This window comes from Carettochelys insculpta, chromosome 1, assembly GCF_033958435.1.
Source record: "Carettochelys insculpta isolate YL-2023 chromosome 1, ASM3395843v1, whole genome shotgun sequence".
NCBI lineage: Eukaryota > Metazoa > Chordata > Testudines > Carettochelyidae > Carettochelys > Carettochelys insculpta.
The window spans coordinates 148,968,681-148,988,634 of record NC_134137.1 but is presented as its reverse complement, the minus strand read 5'-3'; the positions used below and the strand labels follow the sequence as shown (position 1 = coordinate 148,988,634).

Genomic DNA, 19,954 nt, shown 5'->3' with positions numbered 1-19,954 from the left:
TAGGAATTGGTGCAATAGTGTAAGAAGATTTTAAAACCACTTATGCAAGGAACTTCATTTATGCTGTTGGTCTGAAAGGCATGAGCAGATTTTTTTAATTATCTTTAGTAAAAAAAAAATAGTTACCCATTATGAATAAAGAACACCTCAAGAAAGAGCACATCTGATCCTGCATGCACAGTGAGGCTTTGTTTCCGCTGATTAGAAAAATAGGAGTTGTTGGTCATACTGCACATGTAAACCATGAGGAAGGGTGGGGCACCTGCTCCAAATCAGGAGTGAAAAGGAATCCCTTTTTCTCCTAAAGGGCAGGCTGGTGACCAGAGAGATAGTGCCACTGACAGTTCCAGAGATGGTCCATAAGATGTAATGGTGACGATGAGAAGTCCTGGTGAGAAGTGTAGAGGCAGGAGTGGAGACCACGTGTGAAGGAGAGGTAGATAGCATCGTGGGCAGTGCTGCAATCTCATGCCTGAAAACAGGATGGGCTATGCACTCCAAACCAGGGCCACTTCTCCCATAAGTGATCAAGCAAATGGTGCCACAGAGGATCCAGCTATGGTGACAGATCCAGAGCTCTGGAGTAATCTATGGCCTGACATCAGAGTGCAGACAGAGCAAGAGGGACACAAGCTTGCAAACCAGGACAAAGATCACCAGTTCAAGACAAGGAAAGAAGATCAAGTTAAATTCATGGGACCCGGAGCAGAGGAGGAGGACTTAAGTACATACCTAACATGGTATTAAAAGGCAAATATATATGGGTATGATGAACCCCTTCAGCGTGTTTTTATCCTGAGTGTAAAGAAGGTTCTGGATGCTAATTGCAGGAACATAGGAGATGATTTCTCTTAATGTGTTATTCTGTGTAATGATACAATAAAGATAATTCCAGAGGGATCTACTGAAAACCTACCAAGATAAAACTCAGGACGTGAAGGGACAACCTTGCCCTGTAGCCTTCCTGGGAGAACTAAATGAGTGCTCACTGCTTCTATGGTTCAGAATCATGCTCGGAGCACTGAGACACTAGCACAGTTAGATGCTCTGGGCCAGAACTCCACTGGGAGCAACAAGACAAAGCATAGGTAAAATGTGCTTACACAAAACCCTTTAGGGAAACAGAAACTGAAGCATAACCAGCAGATCCTGCGTGTCATAACTCGCTTCGGAAAAACAGATGTAAAGCAGTGTTTCCCAACTATTTTTTTTTAAAAGTACCCCTTTTCCAAAAAAAAAAAAAAAAAATTATAAGTACCCCCCTACAATTTTCAGACACGCAATTTTTTTCTACCATTGCAACACATTTATTTAAACAACAATCGTAACTGGTTGGTTGGAAGAAATTGCCTAAAGGCAATAAACTTGCTATCGCACTTATGACTGAAAAAAGGATAAATAAAAATATTAGATAAACATAAAAAAAATTCAATTTTTTTAATTCCTGAAAAGGTTGAGAAACACAGTTAATTTACCTCCTGGAAGAGCGCTGCATACCCTCAGGGGTACATGTATCCCTGGTTCAGAACCACTGATGTAGAGTATGGTAGAGTATTTCTAAGTTCATGATAACTACTAGCAAGTGGGAAAAGCCCCCAAAAATATGAAGCGACTGCTTGGGGATGTAGACAGAATGGCACCCCTTAATCTATGGCTTCTGTGTGGTCAATCACAACACAGTAGAACCAGGGTGAGGTAGGGGACCAGAGGGTAACACCACATTTGGGGACTATGTGTAGATACCACTTTGCCAGGGAATTGGGACTGCCGTTCACAGAAACACTACAATTCAAGACCCGCTCCACTGGGATCCAAAGCCTCCTGCAGCAACTTCTACCAATCAGCTGTACTGGGGTGACCAGAAAAGATGGGAAGGCTCGTGAACTCTGCACCTCTGGTTATCCCTTTTCTGGGATAAAGAGGGAAAGATTTATATAGCGTAGATAGGCATTAATCTATAGTTTTACATGTACATTTGTACTCTGGTGTGATCACTGGAATTGTTTAATAAAATAGCTGACGTTTGAAGTAACAGTAGACATTGTCTAAAAAATGGGATGTCACTACACCATAGATTACTTACTGAATACCTTACTTTTATTTTTTTTTTTTAAACAAAGAAACAGGACTTTTAGGTTCTATAGACAGATTACCAATCAGTTCATAGTATCAAATAGAAAGTATTAAATATTCCTATTTAAAACTATTGCATCACAAGCACCTCTCTGTATGTGGCTCCACCATTGCTGGTAAGACATGTATCAGTAACATTACAGACTGAGGACAAATATAAAAGTACTCTGGGTACAAAAATTATATGAAAAAAGGACTACCTACATCCCAAAAAGAAAGCAACCATGATATGAGATGGGATTTAAATAAGGAAAAACACAGAGGAAGGGGTGCCCTGGACAGGAGAGTAAAATTACACGTAGTGGGGAAGGAGATTTTTCACTCTCTGCCTCCCCCTCTTCCTTTTGCTTGATTATTTATTTAGAATCTGGTATCTTGGTATCCATGGAAGTTAAGTTTATTAATTTGGAAAATTTCAAAATATAAATTTCATCATTACCAGGGTACAGATTTAAAGGAACAAAGATCTGAAGTTCAGAAACTTTCAGTATTCTAGGAGAGCAAAGGTATTGCCTTTCAAGGCCAAATTCTGACTTTCTTCAATGCACAAAAACTCCTATGATATATCATAGTGATATGCATTAATGATAAATTCTTACACTGTTAAATAGATTGCTCTACCACCAGTTATTAGAGAAGTCTTTAAATGTGGTGATGAACCTTTCACATATTTGCTCTTAAAAGCTCTCTACTTCCCAAGGCTGCTTATAGTTATGATTTTGTACTTTAAGGTCCAAGACACAAATTCTTGTTCACAAAGGATTTTTGCTAAAAGAAAATCACTCTTTTGGGAGAGGGTAATCAAATACTTAGCATTTCTTATAGGAAGCAGGCAGACTCGTCTGATCAGTACTGAGGTGTGTGTGTTTGGGATTTCTGGACCTTCCAATGAAAACACCCTGTGAATCACCTAAAGACAAAACTCTTCAACTGTATTTGGTATCTCTCTTCACACATCGATATTCCATCCAGATGTAAAGATGTGCTGGCCCAACTCCAAAAGGAATTAATTTATTGATCTCACAAGCTTTTATCACATCACAAGATTTGAGACATCTCCATCTTGGGTTGCAATTTATCAGACAGATTAAATCATCATTACACATTTCTTATCCATCCATGTCAACCATTTGGCAACTGAACTTCAGAAAAAATAGTGTTTCCAAATGTAATACAGTAGAATCTCTGAATTATGAATTGATTAGTCAATTACACACTTCATTTTGAACCAGCTGTAATCAGGCAGCACCAGAGACAAAAAAATGCAGTACAGTATTGTGTTAAAGATAAATTACTAAAAAGTAAAGAGAAGTTTAAAGAAGATAGGATGAGGTAAGGAAACTTTCTGTACTTGTTTCATTTAAATTAAGATGAATACAAGCTCCATTTTTCTTTGAGAAGTAATGTTTAATAACTATATCAAATCAATGTTCAGTTGTAAACTTTTGAAAGAAAAGCCAGTGTTTTATTCAGCATTGTGAACATTTCAGTATTATGAACCTCAATTCCCAGAAGATTCATAATGCTGTGTTTCTTTAATTACTCTTATTAAAAGTATAATACTAGCAGAATTGTTTAAGCCGCCTTATCTTTATTCTCTAACTGTTCCTGAAACATTTAACTGGATAACAATTTCCTACAATTTGTGACATCTTAGTGACTACATTCTTCAAGTTTTCCTCCAGTTTGAAGTTCAAAATCTGACTATTTCTTCCTCACTTAACTGTAACTTGTGAACAGTTTTTTCCCCCATCTTTAAAGTGTAGGAAGTTATTCTCCATTTGATTCTAACTTTAAACAGATACATTATAAAAATGCCAGATTCATTGTAAAAATATGCTAAATCCCCACTACTAAAATATTCCAGCTCTTCTAGGCACTGTCCTTGATTATTTGAATTAGTAAAAATAAACAATGATTTTATTTCTAAAACTAGTAATTTTGTTTAGAATTCAATTCCAAACTTTGTACAACATTCCCCATATTGTTTAATCACATATGGTAATAATTTGAGTATAATAAAAATATTTATTTTTAAATATGAGGAGTGTAAGAAAAATGCTATATAAGGGGTTTTATTACAAGAATTCAAATTTATCAGCTTGAAACTTAATATACAGATCAGGCGGGGGGCAATAATTTTTGATAGGGAGACACACCAAGACAATGGTATGTGATCAAGAGGCACACTTTGCTATGGAGGAAGTGTGGGTCTGGGAGGTTAGGTTGGGGGCATAAGGAAGCTTAGTGTAGGTGACAGGGGTGCAGGAGAGGATGCTGGCTCTGATAGGGAGTTTGGATGAAGGAGGGGATTTTGACCTGGGGCTAGGGATTGGGATGCAGGATCCAGGAGAAGGTATGGGTGCAGGAGAGGATTCTAGACTAGGGGAGGAGTGTAGAAGGGAAGGGCGGTCTGGGAAGGAGTTGAGGTATGGTACCAGAGGTAGGTTCTGGCCAGGACACACTTACCTGAGCAGCTCTGGGCCAGCAGCCCTCTCAGGCAGGCTTTCCTGTCTTCCAGCAGCCCCAGCCCAATTGCTGTTCCCTATGTCTCTCTGCACTAGAGAGTGAGCGATTCATATGCTGCCCCATTCTCCAGCAAAATCTCTCCATTCTGATTGGCCAAAAACCAGCCAATGGGAGTGAAGAAATTCTGCCTCATTACCCCTACCCCCAGCAAAATCTCAACTCCCATTGGCCAGTTTCTGGCCAATAGCAACTCAGAATTTTTTTTTATTGTGGGGAAGGGGCAGCACACGAAGCTCTCCCTGCTCTGCAGCACAGAGCCACAGGGAGCAGTTAGCTGCTTTCAGCAGCTTGCCCCGGTATAGGCCACAGACTTATTTCGTTTCAATAGTCAGTTATTCTCAGACTAGCTAATGTATTTGGGTATCTATTCTAATTGCAGGCTATGTCTAGATTGCTAAGAATTGTCAGGAAAAGAGATGCAACTTGTGCAATGCATTTTGCATATCGCCTGCTGACTGTTCTGTTGGGAGTGGCTTTCCTGACATTTGGCCCATCCACACAGGGCCAAATGTCATGAAAACTCCCTCTGATGACATCTCTTTTTCCACGTGGAGCTAGGAAGACCAGGATGTCGGAAGAAGGCTTTTGATGAGGCAGACTTGCAGCCTAGAGAGCCTACATATCTGAGACTCTTTCATGGGATACACCTACATTAAAAACATACAAGGAAGTAAATAAAAAAAAAATTAATTTACAAACATGGCCACCAGGAGATCTGTTTGGTTCAGATATAAGGATTTTTCCAAAATAAATCTGAATAGCCTAATTTAAGGTCTCACCCCTTCCTTGTTAACATCATGTTATTAATTCTCCATAGCTAATAGGAACATTATTTTCCTCAGTATGAAAGTTAAATTACAGATTTTTTGAGAGTCTGGATGAAACTTTTTAGGAGATGGATTTATTTTATGATTAAACCTAAACCTCTGTTGGGCTACATCTTTCTTTCCAATTTGGTTAACGTTCCAGTTTAGTATCATAGCTTATTCAAAGGTCTGAGTAAGAATTTTAGAAAAAATATGGGGTAAGAATAAGGAGGAGGGAATTAATCTTTCAGACACAGGAGCAACGTCCACACAGTCACTCCCTCTTCGGAAGGGGCATGCAAATGCGGCCAATTGGAAATGCAAATGAGGCACAGATTTAAATACCTCATGCCTCATTTGCATAGTCCCACATGATCTGGCTTCTGGAAGAGCCATTTCCAGATGCCAAAGCAGCTGTGTGGATGGGGTTCCTCTGAAAGGAACACCTCCCCCCCACCTCAGAAACACACTTCTTCCTGAAAAAATATTAAGAAGAAGGGTGCTTTTGAAAGGTGGGGGGGTCCTTTCGAAGGAACCTCATCTACACAGCAGCTTGGGCTTCCAGAAATGGCTCTTCTGGAAGCCAGATCACATGGGACCATGCAAATGAGGCACACGATATATAAATCCACACATAGTTTGCATTTCTGATTGGCCGTTATTTGCATGCCCCTTCCAAAAGGGAGGGGCCATGTAGATGATGCAGCTAGGGATGCTGAGGGTATTAAGTGAGGAAAGCACACGGCTCTCTGAAAGTATCTGAAAAGACTCATACTTACAAAGGAGCCTGTAATTCATGAAAAAAAAAAAAAAAAGCCAATCAAACTCTAACATGTATGATTCATTAGCAGATAACTCTGACCTGAAACTCAAGAGGGATCTCTAGTACAGTTTGATGCATGATTCAAAAGTTAGCTATTCCCTTATACCATCATATTATAACTTTTAAGTAAAAGATCATCAAAATTGCATAGTCAGGGGTCAAAGCTGATCCTTTTGGTATAGGACCAGTATCAGATGGATCTAGTAAAACTGTTAATGAGTCACAAAAGACTGAAGTGTTATTATATAAATTTCAATTGTTTATCTGGTAATAAACTAGATGAGGTACTACCATCGTAAGAGGATGGTGAAGTGTTATCCAGTCTATTTATAACTGAAGAAAATGTTTATATATTCTACAAGGCATAAATATTGTTAAGTCAGCAGGTCCCAGTATCTTGTTCTGTAGAGTTCTAAAAGAGTTGTGTGCGGAGAATCTCTGCTCTGGAGATGTCAATTTTTTATAAATTCCCAGGAGACCTGAATAGTGGCTAACTTTGTGCCAATATTTAAAAAAAAAAAAGATAAACAGGATGACCCAGATAATTATCATCTGGGTAAAATAACAGAAAAACTGATAAAACATTGTTTTAACGAAAGATAATATGAATAGTGCCAATCAGCAGGATTTTATGGAAAATTGTCTTGTCAAACCAGATTTCATTTGTTTTGATTATAAACTTCATTGGTATAGATAATCATGTAGAGGTAACATACACAGACTTTTGCAAGATATTTAAATTTGTACCACATAACATTCTAACTAAAAAGTAGCGTTATAAAGTATGAGCAGAATACATATTAAATGGGTTAAGAAACCACTGTGGAAGTAGTAGTTGGTTTCTAGTAGAGTTCCACAAGTACTAGCACACTACAACCTCTGTAATCCAGGTGCCCCTAATCTGGGAACCCCTGTGATTCAGACCCTGGCAAGCAGAGGAGGAAGTGACTGTGTGCTGCTGCTCTCCCTGCTTGCCCAGCTGAGGGAACAGTACTACAGCCAAGTGCTTCTTTGGAAGCCTCCCCTGACCTATTGCACACACCATAGCAGGGGCAGTGCCTGGGAGTGGCACAGGGGAGGAAGTCATTTATGTCCCCAGAAGCGGGGTGCCAGATATACACCCTGGCCCCATACCCCCTCACACACCACCATATCCCCTCACACACCATCCTTCCTTTTCAGACCCCCAGCACCCTCTATGGTCTGGAAAACTTCATAATCTGGCATACTCTATTTCCCTGGGTTGCCAGATTAAAGAGGTTCAAGTGTACCAGGTCTGATATTATTCACCATTTTCATTAATGGTATGGAAGTAAATAGAAAGTCACTGGTGATAAAATATGTAGATGACAAAGACTGGTGGAGTGGTAAATAATGAGGACAGTTGGACAATCGATGTGTAGCTATTGGTAAACTTGGCTCATTCAAACAATATTTTAAATACAGCCAAATTCAAGGTTACTTATCTAGGAATAAAGAATGCAGAACATAGCAACAAAATAAGGGAGTGTGTTCTGGAAAATGACGACTCTACAAAAATGGTTTAGGGGGTCACAGTGGGTAAGCTACTAAATATGAGTTCCCAACAGGTTGGCAATATGACCTAAGACAACTCCTGGAACTGTGATCAGGAGTAGTGAGGAAACTTTACCTCAGCATATAGCATTTATTAGACCAATATTGGAATAGTGGATTTGGTTTCAGCATCTATGTTTTAAAAAGGTTACAGACAAATTAGAGAGTGGGCAGAAAAGAGTCACAAAAATTATTAGATGACTAGAGAGCATGAGAGAGAGAGAAAGAGAATTTAAGCGCACAGCCTAATTTATCAAGACAACGGATGACTTGATTGTAGCAAGTAAGTACCGTTATGGGGACAAAATGCCACAAGCTAAAAGACTCTTTAATTTAGAGGAAAAAGGCATAACAATAATCAATGGCAAAAAGCTGAAGCTGGATAAATTCACACTAAAAGTTAGGCACGAATTTTTAACAGCGAGGGTGATTGACCCCTGGAACACATTCTACCAAGAAGTGCTTTCTCCAACTCCTGCCATCTTCATATCAAGACTGGATGCCTTTCTGGAAGATACGTTTTAAGTCAAATAGAAAATGCAAGTTACTAAGCTCAATACGGGGTAATTTGATTCAATTTAAGAGCCTATGATATGGAAGAAATCAGAGTAGATGACCTAACAGTTCCTTGAGTCCTCAAATTCTAAAAGCACCGTAACTATTAAAATAGAAATTGCTCTATACATGCCAAAATACTACAGTACTAACGTAAACTGAAAGCATGTATGCTATAAATTAAGAAATATTAAAACATACATACTAACAAATTAATATTCTGATTAGGCAGTTATGGCAATAACTGTGCATTCCAGATTTTGTACCACAGTGGCTATTTTTCAAGACCAGTACTGATGAACAAAAAAAAAGGTTTATATTTCCCTTAGGTTTCCTTTTTTGTATTCCTTGGCCCTGGAATGTTGGAACAAATTCGGCACAGAAAATTGTTACCACGTAGATAAGACTGCAGGATTCTGGCCTTTGCTTTGTTTTGTGACCATATAAAATTAACTGGAGTTTGTGTAACTTAGACGATAAATAGAAACCTAATACTATTTCTAGACGCTACTCTTAATAGCATGCTTTCAAAATGTTTAATACTTCCTCTCTCAGGCGCTCATTAAAACATCTAGGCCATGTCTACACAAGCCAAAAACTTTGAAATGGCCATGCAAAATGGCCATTTCGAAGTTTACTAATGAAGCGCTGAAATACATATTCAGCGCCTCATTAGCATGCAGGCATCTATGGCACTTTGAAATTAACGCGGCTCACCACCGCATGGCTCTTCCAGTCGGGGCTCCTTTTCTAAAGGACCCCGGCTACTTCAAAGTCCCCTTATTCCTATGAGCAGATAGGCCATTTCGAAGTTTTTGGCTAGTGCAGACATAGCCCTATTGAGAAAACTGGATAAATGATAGTTAAAGTAATATAATGGTTGCTAAAATGGAAGTTTAAGAACTAATTATACATCTAGAGAAATACAAAGTTTCATGGATAAAATTAAAATATATTTTAAAATTTCACATTGCACATTTAACTGAGCAGTACCAGAACTAAATATTTGCACGTGCGCACACATACACACACACAAATAAAAAGATTAATGCTTGATTTGCATGTGTGCATTGTAGCCCATCCATGATAATGGAGCTACTTCTTAGGTTCTTGAATTTTTAATATAAGTGGCAAACACCCAAAACACAAATTTAAAAATCTGCCATAAAAAAAATAAATCATGCCCAACTTTTCTTATTTTCATTTAATTCTTAGCTTTTAGAGTTAATGAATACCTTTTTTGGGTTGAGAATTTGCTCTTCACTGGACTCTCCAGCCTCCTTGTCTGCTTCAATCTCCTCTTTACTTTCAACTTCATCTTCACTAGTAATAGGCCCATTTTCACACAATGGAGTTTGAAAATCATCATCAACCAATGGAGGGTAACTGTACTTGAAAGTATCCTAAAATACAAGAATATTTAATTCACTAGTATATTGATAGTAAGGAAAAGTGATTTATTTCACTAGTATAATTAAAGTAGAGGTTGTGGGGTTTTTTTTAGTCCTTTTACATCATATATATTTCATTTATACAATATAAGTTCCTTTGGATCCATGGAAAAAAGTTGATACTGTGTTTGTCCACTATAATAATCAAATATGACAATCATCCAACACAGTCACTAATTTATAGCTATTGGAAACATTTGCATATTTCCAAATAAGTTGCAGAATTTGTTTTGAATTGACATTTGAAATCAAAAAATCTAAAGATGGGGGGAAGAATTAAACCAAATTTTGTTTCTACATTACACAAAGACAAACTTAAAACAAAATAAAGCAGTGGATTTTCAGATTTTTTTTAATACTTCTGTAACAGCTCTGGTTTTACAGAAAATTATGCAGGTAGTCCATGATTTGAATTTGTAAAAACTGAAACAGATTGGCTATATATAAAGAACTAGTATTATAAATGTGCATAACTATTTTAATACAGGCTTTGAGTCCATATCGCTAGAGACCTGCAAATCTGTGGGTATCAGCTGGAAATATTGGCGGACCATTTTTTCAGATAGCAGCTCACGTACAGATGCACTTGTCTCTGCACCAGACACCAGAAGTGAGTTGCTGTCACCCAGCCTGCAGGCTCCAGCTTGGCTCTCTAAATCACACAGGAGATAGCTTGCTGGGCATTCTGGGAACTGTAGCCCTCAGCTTGCTTGGATGGAGGAAGTAAGCTACAACTCCCTCAGAAGAGGCTGAGCCTAGTGCCATTTTGAAAGAGATGTGGAGGTGTAATTTAAAATAAGTGGGTGGCAAGGGCCCACACTATGAAGGGACAGTAGTTACCTCTGCTCTGTCTGGACTGGGTCTCCATGCATTACAGCCTCCCACAGCTGTACAGGGGTGTCTGAGCCTGCCCCACTGGGAGGGGGACACTGCATGTAAGGGCCCAAGATTGTAGCCTTCCTACCCAGAGTAGGGAAAGGGCAGGTGTGGTGGGACACAGGATCTCTGGGGAGAAGAGGGGGTGGCTGGAGGTCAGGGGCCTGCTGCTTGGTGACCTGGAAAGCTGTTTAGGAGTCCTGCAAATCCACACAGACAATTTTTGTGGATTGCGGAGAGAGGGCAGGAAGGCCAGAAAATGGATTGGGCAGGTCTTCATTCAATCATTACTTTGGCAGGAGATGAGAAGCAGCAGCACACTTGCACTATTAAAATTCCCAAAATAAAGTCACTGAATAAGGGTCATAGAATTACTTCCAATCTTACAAAAAGAGCTAAGAAAACTTTATAAAATAAGCAAAAAATTAAAAATCAGCAGTTGAGATGTAATAGAACTTGCAATCATTAATAGTTAATTTGTAAATTTAACAACATCAGATGGACATAGCCATATTCCTACCTGAAAAACGTTAGTTGCGTCTACTATAGTGCGTAATAAGGCAATTTATATATGCACAAAAAATTGCATGAAGATAGTGAGCATTACAAAGTTATTTTAAAATTTCAACATACTTACAGTTCCGCCCATATAAGCAGGCAGATATTCTGCACTGATATACTCCTGCACGTCATTCTTGTTTGTTAACTTCAACATGCCTATGGCATCTGGACCAAGCCAACCTTTCACAATTTTAAAAGCAGCTAGACAGAAAACAATAATACATGAGTTGCCTGAAAAAAAACACTGCAGTTTTATCTGCCATTGACAGTGTATAAATAAATGCTCATAAAAATGTTAGATTAAGCACTTAATTCAGTGAAACAATTAGATGTCCAGTTACGGCCTCTTTAGCAATTATAAATGCTCAAAAAGGCAGAGAGCACATGAACATAGCAGGACCTTGTGGTAGAAACTTCACTGACATGAATTCATAAAAAGTGCTTTGCTGTAGTATTTGTGAATAGCAAAGTCATAATCAAATAATGGAGGTCATCATTAATGTGTGCCTACAAAACCTTAATATATTGTGCATTAGGTACGAGACACACTTCCTGCAGATTTGTTTTGCTTTAAGTTTTCTTCGTTGGTATTATTGGTCTCCCTGTGCCACTGAGTGCTATTAAACCAATTACACAAGCTTCAAGGTGAAGAAAAATAAATAAATGAAAAATGAAATGTGTCTGCAAAAGCTGGAAGCACCTGAGGGGCAATTGTTTGCAAGTAATAGTGTGTCTTCTGAATGTACTGTTTGCACAGAGCCACACAGCAAAAACTGTACTTCCAGTCCCTGGGCCGTGGAATCTTTCCAAGTAGTTGTTGACTGTTACATAGTGTGCTTAACACAACAATCCAGAATAAGAATGTGAATACATTGTGCTCTCTTCTGAAAGTAGTGGGTGCAGGTAGTCCACCCAGAAACCTATTTGGATGCATGATCCAAAACTGAGAAGAGGGATGCTGAGTGTGGTTCAGTGCAGCCAATATGTTTGGGCAAAAAAAGTTATTGCTGGTAAGCAGTACCTTTGTGTTATTGTTTCACCAATGTCTCACTGCAAGATACTGGCCCTTTGAACAGTAATAGAAGTACTGGCCACCCAAAAGAAGCATGTGATCTTGTCAAGGAAATAGTGGATTGTGAGAAGGAATACTGAACTTCATGAAGCAGCCTACTTTAGATAAGTGCCAGGACATCATCTTGTGAGAGGGATAACTGAAAATGAAAGGAGGAATGGGACTTGGCATGATTTCCTAGCAGAGAAAATAGTACAGTTCAAAATTGTACAGGATATGTATAACACATGAAGAAAAAAAAAAAAAAAAAAAAAAAAAAAAATCAACAAATGGCTCCCCAAAAGCAGGGTAAAAAGAAGATCTTCATCCTTTATAGTCAGCCTGGGATTCTCCAATGTATCCTCAAATTTGCCTATGTGTAACACTGGCTGCTGCAAAAGTTAGTTGAAGCAGGGGAAGAAGGCTCTGAAGGGTTCCCAGAAAATTGTGGGTCTTTAATGGTAACTTGCCCTAGAGAATTAATGGAAATGTCCTCTATGAAACTTTCTGTAGTGCAAGCAGACTCAAATTCCTTGAGCCAGCCACTAAACACAGTTACTTACATCCTTTCCAATATCTCATCATGCTATGAACTAAAGTGGTGACATGTCAAACAACTCAATATTTAGCCCTCATGAATCTCAGGTGACTAATTTATTTTTTTCAAGAAAAGGGAAAGTGAACAGAGAAGTAAGGTCCCAATGTTGAATGAGAGAAAAGCTGGCAGAACGAAACATTTCTCTGGCAGGTTTGCTGTTTTAAAATGACGGCTGTTCAAACCTGCTGACTGTAGACAACTAAAATAGCCTTAAGAGAGAGAGACTGTAGAATGTGCAGTAAATGGGCAGTTTTTATAATTGTGTGCATGCATGCAATATAAAGGAACAAAAACTTGTCTTCCAAGTGCATTGATTAGCTTGAGTACTGGAATATACGCATCAACATAGATATATATGGGGATTATCAGCGTCATGCATACACCCTATCCTGTATATCACATTGTGTTTGGCCATGACAGAAAAACATTTACTAACCCTAGCAAGCTTGGACCTGTAATGGATTTGGCTTTAGAGAACCCGGAAAATGGAGGCTTCAAGAAGTAGTCTACATATGAAGTGCTTCCAAGTTAGGCAAGTGGCAAGGTAGATGCAGGGTCTGGCTCTGCACTTTGAAGGAGACTATTTAATCTTTGAATCACAGTACAATGTGCACACTAAAGCACTGAACTGACAAATATACAACACCAAGTGCTTAACTAAAAGAAAAATTTGGCTTATGCATTAGCTATATATTTCTATACCTACACACAGCGACATTAAAAACATTGTATAAATCCAAAAAATCAGTTTATAGGTCTGAATTAAGATCATATCAGAACAGGGATTTTTAAACCTATTATGGAAAATACTTACCATTCATTATCCATGGCATTTCAAAGATCACTATCTTTGCTGTAAAGACAAGAGGAGGAAATAATTGAAAGATGTTACTTCTATATTAATAACAAAAGGAGAGAAAGTCTTATTAGAGAACTATTAAAAACAGAACACAGTTTCCATTCTTACTTTCTTCATGAAAAAAATTAACATTCTTCACTTTATCAATTAATAATCAGTGTTTTTGAAACCATTTCTATAGTAAGATAAACAGAAGTACTATAAAGCCAATTGGAAACTATAGCATGTATTGTTTTAGTATACAAAATTCAAAATCTATGGTGTGCCTATTAGTACTACATTTGCTCAAGAATGTCTCAAACTGTGAGAGAGCTATGACCACAAAATTTGGTATACAGCTTCCTCTTATCCTAACTTAAACCAAGGTCGGGTTTGGTTGTGCACACTTCAGTCTATCAAAGAAAATATGTGATCCAACGGCTAGAAGTTGAAACGAGCCAAGATCAGACTGGAAACAAAAAAGTACACCGCAGAAGTGAAAGTAATTAAACATGGGGACAATATACCAATGGCTGTTGTGGATTCTCCCATTCCTCATAAATCTTGAAACCAAGATTTGATGTTCTTCCAAAAGATGTGCTCTTAGAACTTCTCCAAATAATTCCATCACGTATGACGTACAGGAGATCAGACTACATGATCACAATAATCTCTTCTGGCCTTGGAAGCTATGAATATTAACTCACTGCTTATATTCTTCTAAAACTAATTAGAGGGTGAATTTGTACCTGTTAAAATACTTTAAGACTATGTGCATTTAACACAAAATCTATATATTATGTGAATTTCAAACCAAAATTAAGTTAATAAATGTGTGATGATCAGCTCTGTTAACCAGTCAAAGGCTGTGATGGTGGAATTCCACATGTAAATTAATCTTTCTAAAAGATAAAATATTATTATTAATAAATGCATTTATATGCTGAACTACCCACCTTCAACAGCACTTTGTTCTGGGCCACATCACACACATTTCTCGACTTTATTTTGGTTTTAGCTTTGCAGTCCACACATGCAAAAAGTAGTATTTACAAACCTTTAATAAAACCCTCTCTCCTGATAAGTTAAAAACGTTTATACAACAAAATAACATTGAAAAATACAAGGCCTATAAACTATATCCCCTTACAAAAGGATAACATACATTACTTACAGAGGTAATTTGGATAATAAATTTTAAAACAGTTGATGATGAATCGAATGAAGTCCAAGTCCTAAAATAATGGTAAATAAATAATAATGAATGCTGCACGCATTATTTAAAAATAATTGTTCTTCTGTAAACTATTAATTATACAATAAAGATTTTTCAACCTAAATTCACAACTAAAGTAAAACATACTAAATGTACATAGGCTATATACAGAATATTAAATTTCAAAACACTGCCCCAACCTCCAATGCAATGCTACTCATACAGGCAACAATCCTTGAAAAATTTATCCACGTAAAAGTAGTTTTGGTGAAGTCAGTAAGACTTACCGACTAGTGCATAAAGTTAAGCACACGCATTAAGTCTTTAAGGAACTGGGGTCTCAGGAAAATCTAACTCTTCACTAACAGCTACAGCCTAACAGAACAAACAAACCTCTTTTTCTAAATCGCAATGGGTTGGCCTTCCTTACACAGTACAAGCACTGGAGACAGATGAGCAAGCTAACTAAGTTTTGTATGTTGAAGGCAAAACGGCAAGGGATAAGAAACGTCTGCCTGTTATAAGGGTTTTTTTTTTTAGTTCTGTTTGTCTTGATTGCTAATGAAGTCATAGCTCACCAGTATTTAGAGACAAAAATTAAATTTCATAATCCTATGAACAATCATAGTTCTGCAAAAGACTAAGGGAAGAACAATGCCTGGCTATTGCTGAAAACACACAATGACAACAGAACTTAGAATTTATTTAGTGTTGGAACAGGTGCACGTGAGGTACATCTGCTACATATTTTATAGAATTTATGCATCTGTTTGTCAGCCCATTTGTTCAAGAACTCCTCCTAAACAGTAAGGGCTAGGAGCATCAAATTTGGTATGCAGCTTCCTCTCACCACAACTTAAGGCAAGGTCAGGTTTTGGTTGTGCCAGGATAATGGGATGTACCCAGAATTGGATTGCTTTCCACAAGATGGAACCAGGCAGCTCCTGGCTCCCCCTCTGCTTGCAGGAGCCAGGAAACTGACCAGCGCTGGCCAGTTTCCTGGCTCTCAGGAGTGGCAAGGAGCTGGGAACCAGGTGGCTCCCCTCCCCTTGCAGGGAGTTGCAGAAAGCTGGGAAACTGACCAGCACAGCTGCTCCCTCAACTTGTGCAAAATTCAACTTACACTAGGCTGCCTGGAAACACAACCTACACAAAAGTCAGGGGTGTAATGTAATGTAGAGTGACCAGAGGGGGCAGCTGCACTAGGTAAGCCAAGTCAGCCAGCTGGGGTTTAACATGTTGTAGGCCACCAACCTGGATTAGTGGCCCTCCTACCCCAAATTCTGAGGCCAAAGCCATACACCACAGCTCTCAGCCCCAGTGCTGGACTGGGTGGGGTATGGAAGCAAGGAAGCCCTGCTGGCTACATGTTCCAGCTCCTGCCCGGAACTCCCACAAGAGCCCGAGCAACACCAGATAAATCCCTAGTTGTAAATAGATAAATAAATAAAACAAATCTTCATAGCATATGATGCAGAGACAAATGAAGATTGCTTACTTGCAACCAGAGTTCTTCAAGGTGGATATTCACACTCATGAGATGCACTGGCTGATGCAGATTGAATGATAGAATCTATGCTCTGTAATGCCTATTAGAGCGCTCATAGTCCCTTCCCTCACCTCTCCTGAGCATTCCAAAGGCAAGGGGCTTCTTGCCACCTCAGTTCTTGCACAGCTTCTGTAAGGTTTGTATCTTATTAGGACTCTGAAGAAAAGGGGAAGGTGGGTAAAGGTGTGAATATACAGAGTCCATTCCAAAGAATTTTGGTTACACATGTAAGTAACCTCCATTTCTTCTTATGTACTCTGCACACTCCCACTCCTAGGATAGGTTTGTGAGCAGTACGTATGATTGATTGGTGGATTCAAGGGTCTAGTTAAGAAAGGACAGAAGTACTCTACTGAACAAAGCATTTGACTAAAATGCCAAAGCTATTGAATAGTGTTTTTAACAGTCTAAACATCACTCAAGGTGGCAGCTCTATGTTTTTGAGGTGGATTTAAGAAACCAATTGTCTAACTATAGGTAGACAAAAATACCCTATTGCCTCAAGACAAGCTCCTACTAGAAAGGGGTACATTATAAAATCCCTGGCTACATCTACACTACAGCAACCTGTCAACAGATGTTGCAGTTGGAAGATATCTTCTGACAAAACATCTGTCGATAGATTGCAGATGGACACAAAAGCAGATCGCTCCATCGATCCTCTCTGTCAACAGAGAGTGGCCAGACTGTCCAGCTGCTCTCTCGACAAAATGGTCAATGAGAAGCACAGCAGAGAGGGTTGCTCAGTGTCCCAGAATCCCTGTCTGTTAACAGAGGACCCCTGGAGCACCCACATGGGCTCTCTGTCAGAGGCCCTCTAGAAAGGCATTCTGCCTCCTGGGGGAATGGAAGAATTCTGCAGACAGAAGTGCCACATTCTGTCATCAGAACACCATGGGAATGTGAATGCTACACCAGTTTTGTTGACAAAACTCTCCACTACAGACATAGCCCTGAGAGGTAAAAAGGCCAAAAGGTACGACCTTGTAGTGAAAATGGTTATGAACAATAGTAAAGCAAAAATATTTGCAGTGATTTGGTAGTCTAGGAATATGTATCCTTAAGATTGAGAGCTACAATCCAATCTGGGGTTGAAAGGGTTGGTTCTACTATGAAACTTGAGACTTGGCATTCAGGAGAGAACGTACAGGTGAAGGAAGCTTTATGATGGCATGAGTGATGTCTCTGGGCCTAAGAGGATCAGGAGGCTAGTAAATACAGATGCTTACTGCACCTGAAGACAGGTCATTGAATTCTTCCTCTCAGACTGAAAAAGACACACTGACTTTGGCAGCAAGATCTGTATCTTTGATTTTTTCTAATTTTTTGTCTTTATTGTTGAACACCCTCTCTCCTTAAAAAGTACTGTTATTAGATTTTGTCTTTGGTGAGAGAGTGGAAGATCATATCCATGTGATTTTTACCACAAATTGATCTTATAACCAAGACAAGACATTAAGAGGAAATTGTGTATTAGGCAACCATCCAGTCATGTGTATTAACGTAATTGTTATATTTCACTGGCCTTTAGGAAGTGTCTTTGCAATCATCAACATTTTGCCCCATAAATGGCACTAACATTGCAATGTCACTACCTAGTAATTTGCACCTCTCATATGAGGGTGAAGAAAGAAGAAATTATTTTCCTCCCCCTTCAGTCTCAAATTCCTGCTTTCCTTGCTGGAAGCTGTAGAATTCAAACTTCTATCTCGTGACCTGTAAGTTACTGCAACTAACACCAATAAATTGCAAAGAGGAAGAGCATACATGCAAAATAATCTGTCATATGGAATTTAATATAGCTTACCAACATTTGAGAACAGCTGACAAGAAGCAAAATTAAACCAGAAGGATTTTGCTAGTTGCCAGAGACCATCTAAAATTGGGACGGAGACTCTACTCAAAGTTAAAGCTGACATTATCAAAAAACTCAACGACAAGTCTCCTTTAAGGAAACTGACAAGAGCTTTAACATAGATACTATTCTATTTATGTAAACACTCTCATCAAGAGAAGACCTAATCAAATTCTGTGCCTAGCTGTTGATATTCCATTTGTACCACACATGACTTCCTCTTCAAATAGATGCCCAGCACTATAGCAGAATAATCTTCTGTACAGGCAGCAAGGAAGAGAGCGACTCATAGGACTCTTCCCCATCTTTTTCTCCTAAGGCTGCATCTACGCTATGAGAAATTTGTATTTATTTATACCAATTTTCTAATTCTGGAATTTGTAAGTTTGATTTTGACCATGCTCACTCCACACCGTGCTCCCCACACACACATTGGCTAACATCAACTGTTGCAGCAGTGCATTGTGAGAAGCCATCCCACAGTTCCCTCATCCCCGTAGCATTCTGGGTTTGCTCACTGGACTTAAGGTCATCTTTCCCCATTGAATTTTCATCATTCCCCTCTCGATCCCTGAAAATATGTCGATCCCTGGAAACAATGCAGAAGACACTCAAAATTAGAAGAAAATTTCTGGTTTCCCCACACATTACCTTGCCAACATGGTGCAGCAGCTGTATTCTCAACTGGACACACACTGATGAATGATTGCATGCATGTGAGCCCTCAAAATAATGCAGGGGCCTGGAACGTTTCTTACATTGAGAAGAATGTACAAATAAAGAATTTCTGTCTTCCCCATACACTACATTGGTCTAAGGGAGAGTCTGAATGTGGGGTCCTGGACTGTTTTTTAAAGTTAGAAGAAAGAGGATAGAAAAGTTAAGGAAAAAAAAGAATTTTTGGTTTTCCCCCAGTGGCAGAAAGCCCAGGTGTGGGCCATGAACGTGAGGGTCAGTGGATGACCAATTGAGTTGCTCCTTCGCTGGTGGCAGCAGCAAGCCCTTTAGCTGCCAGAGGAGACTTCCTCACGGCAGCAGCAAAGCCCCCAGTATTTTAACAGCCGGGGGAGATTTCCCCACAGTGGCACCAAAGCCCAGAGTTCCTCTCCCATGCGACTGTCAGCACCGAATGGCAGGCACATCCTTTTATTGGGTTGGGAGCTACCCACATGATGTGGCTGAGCACAGAAAACACCTAAACTGTGTGGCGCCTCTGGGGGAGGAAAGGGGGTTCGCACACAAATGTAAACCACTGAGAAGAAGTTTCTCAGACTGTTATGCAAAGACAACCCACAGCACAACTTTGCTGACACATGGTTCAGTGTGGCAGGGGCTGGCATCAGGCATCATAGGAAAAAAACAGCAAGAGTACAGACAGAACCGCAAACTCCCTGCAGGTGCTATTTGAATGGGTAGATGTATGCACACCGCTAAGAGCACAGAAAGAAAAAAGCCATTTCTCAGGCTGTCATACTAACATAAGCCCATAGCTAAAAGCTCACTGTTCCTTCTTGGAAATTCAGGCTCTTCCTGTTACT

At 39.1% G+C, this 19,954-nt stretch overlaps 1 protein-coding gene across 2 annotated transcripts in view; it reads right to left on the bottom strand.

Annotated features, from left to right (window-relative positions):
- MOSPD2 (motile sperm domain containing 2) overlaps positions 1-19,954 on the bottom strand; it is a 60,920-nt gene that overhangs the window by 22,095 nt on the left and 18,871 nt on the right. For both annotated transcript variants that reach the window (XM_074993210.1, XM_074993203.1), the window contains exons 6-9: positions 14,971-15,031; positions 13,773-13,811; positions 11,386-11,510; positions 9,657-9,824 (exon numbers count right to left, since the gene is read on the bottom strand). In XM_074993210.1, coding sequence (XP_074849311.1) covers positions 9,657-9,824; positions 11,386-11,510; positions 13,773-13,811; positions 14,971-15,031 — 393 coding nt within the window. The remainder of the gene's footprint in view (positions 1-9,656; positions 9,825-11,385; positions 11,511-13,772; positions 13,812-14,970; positions 15,032-19,954) is intronic.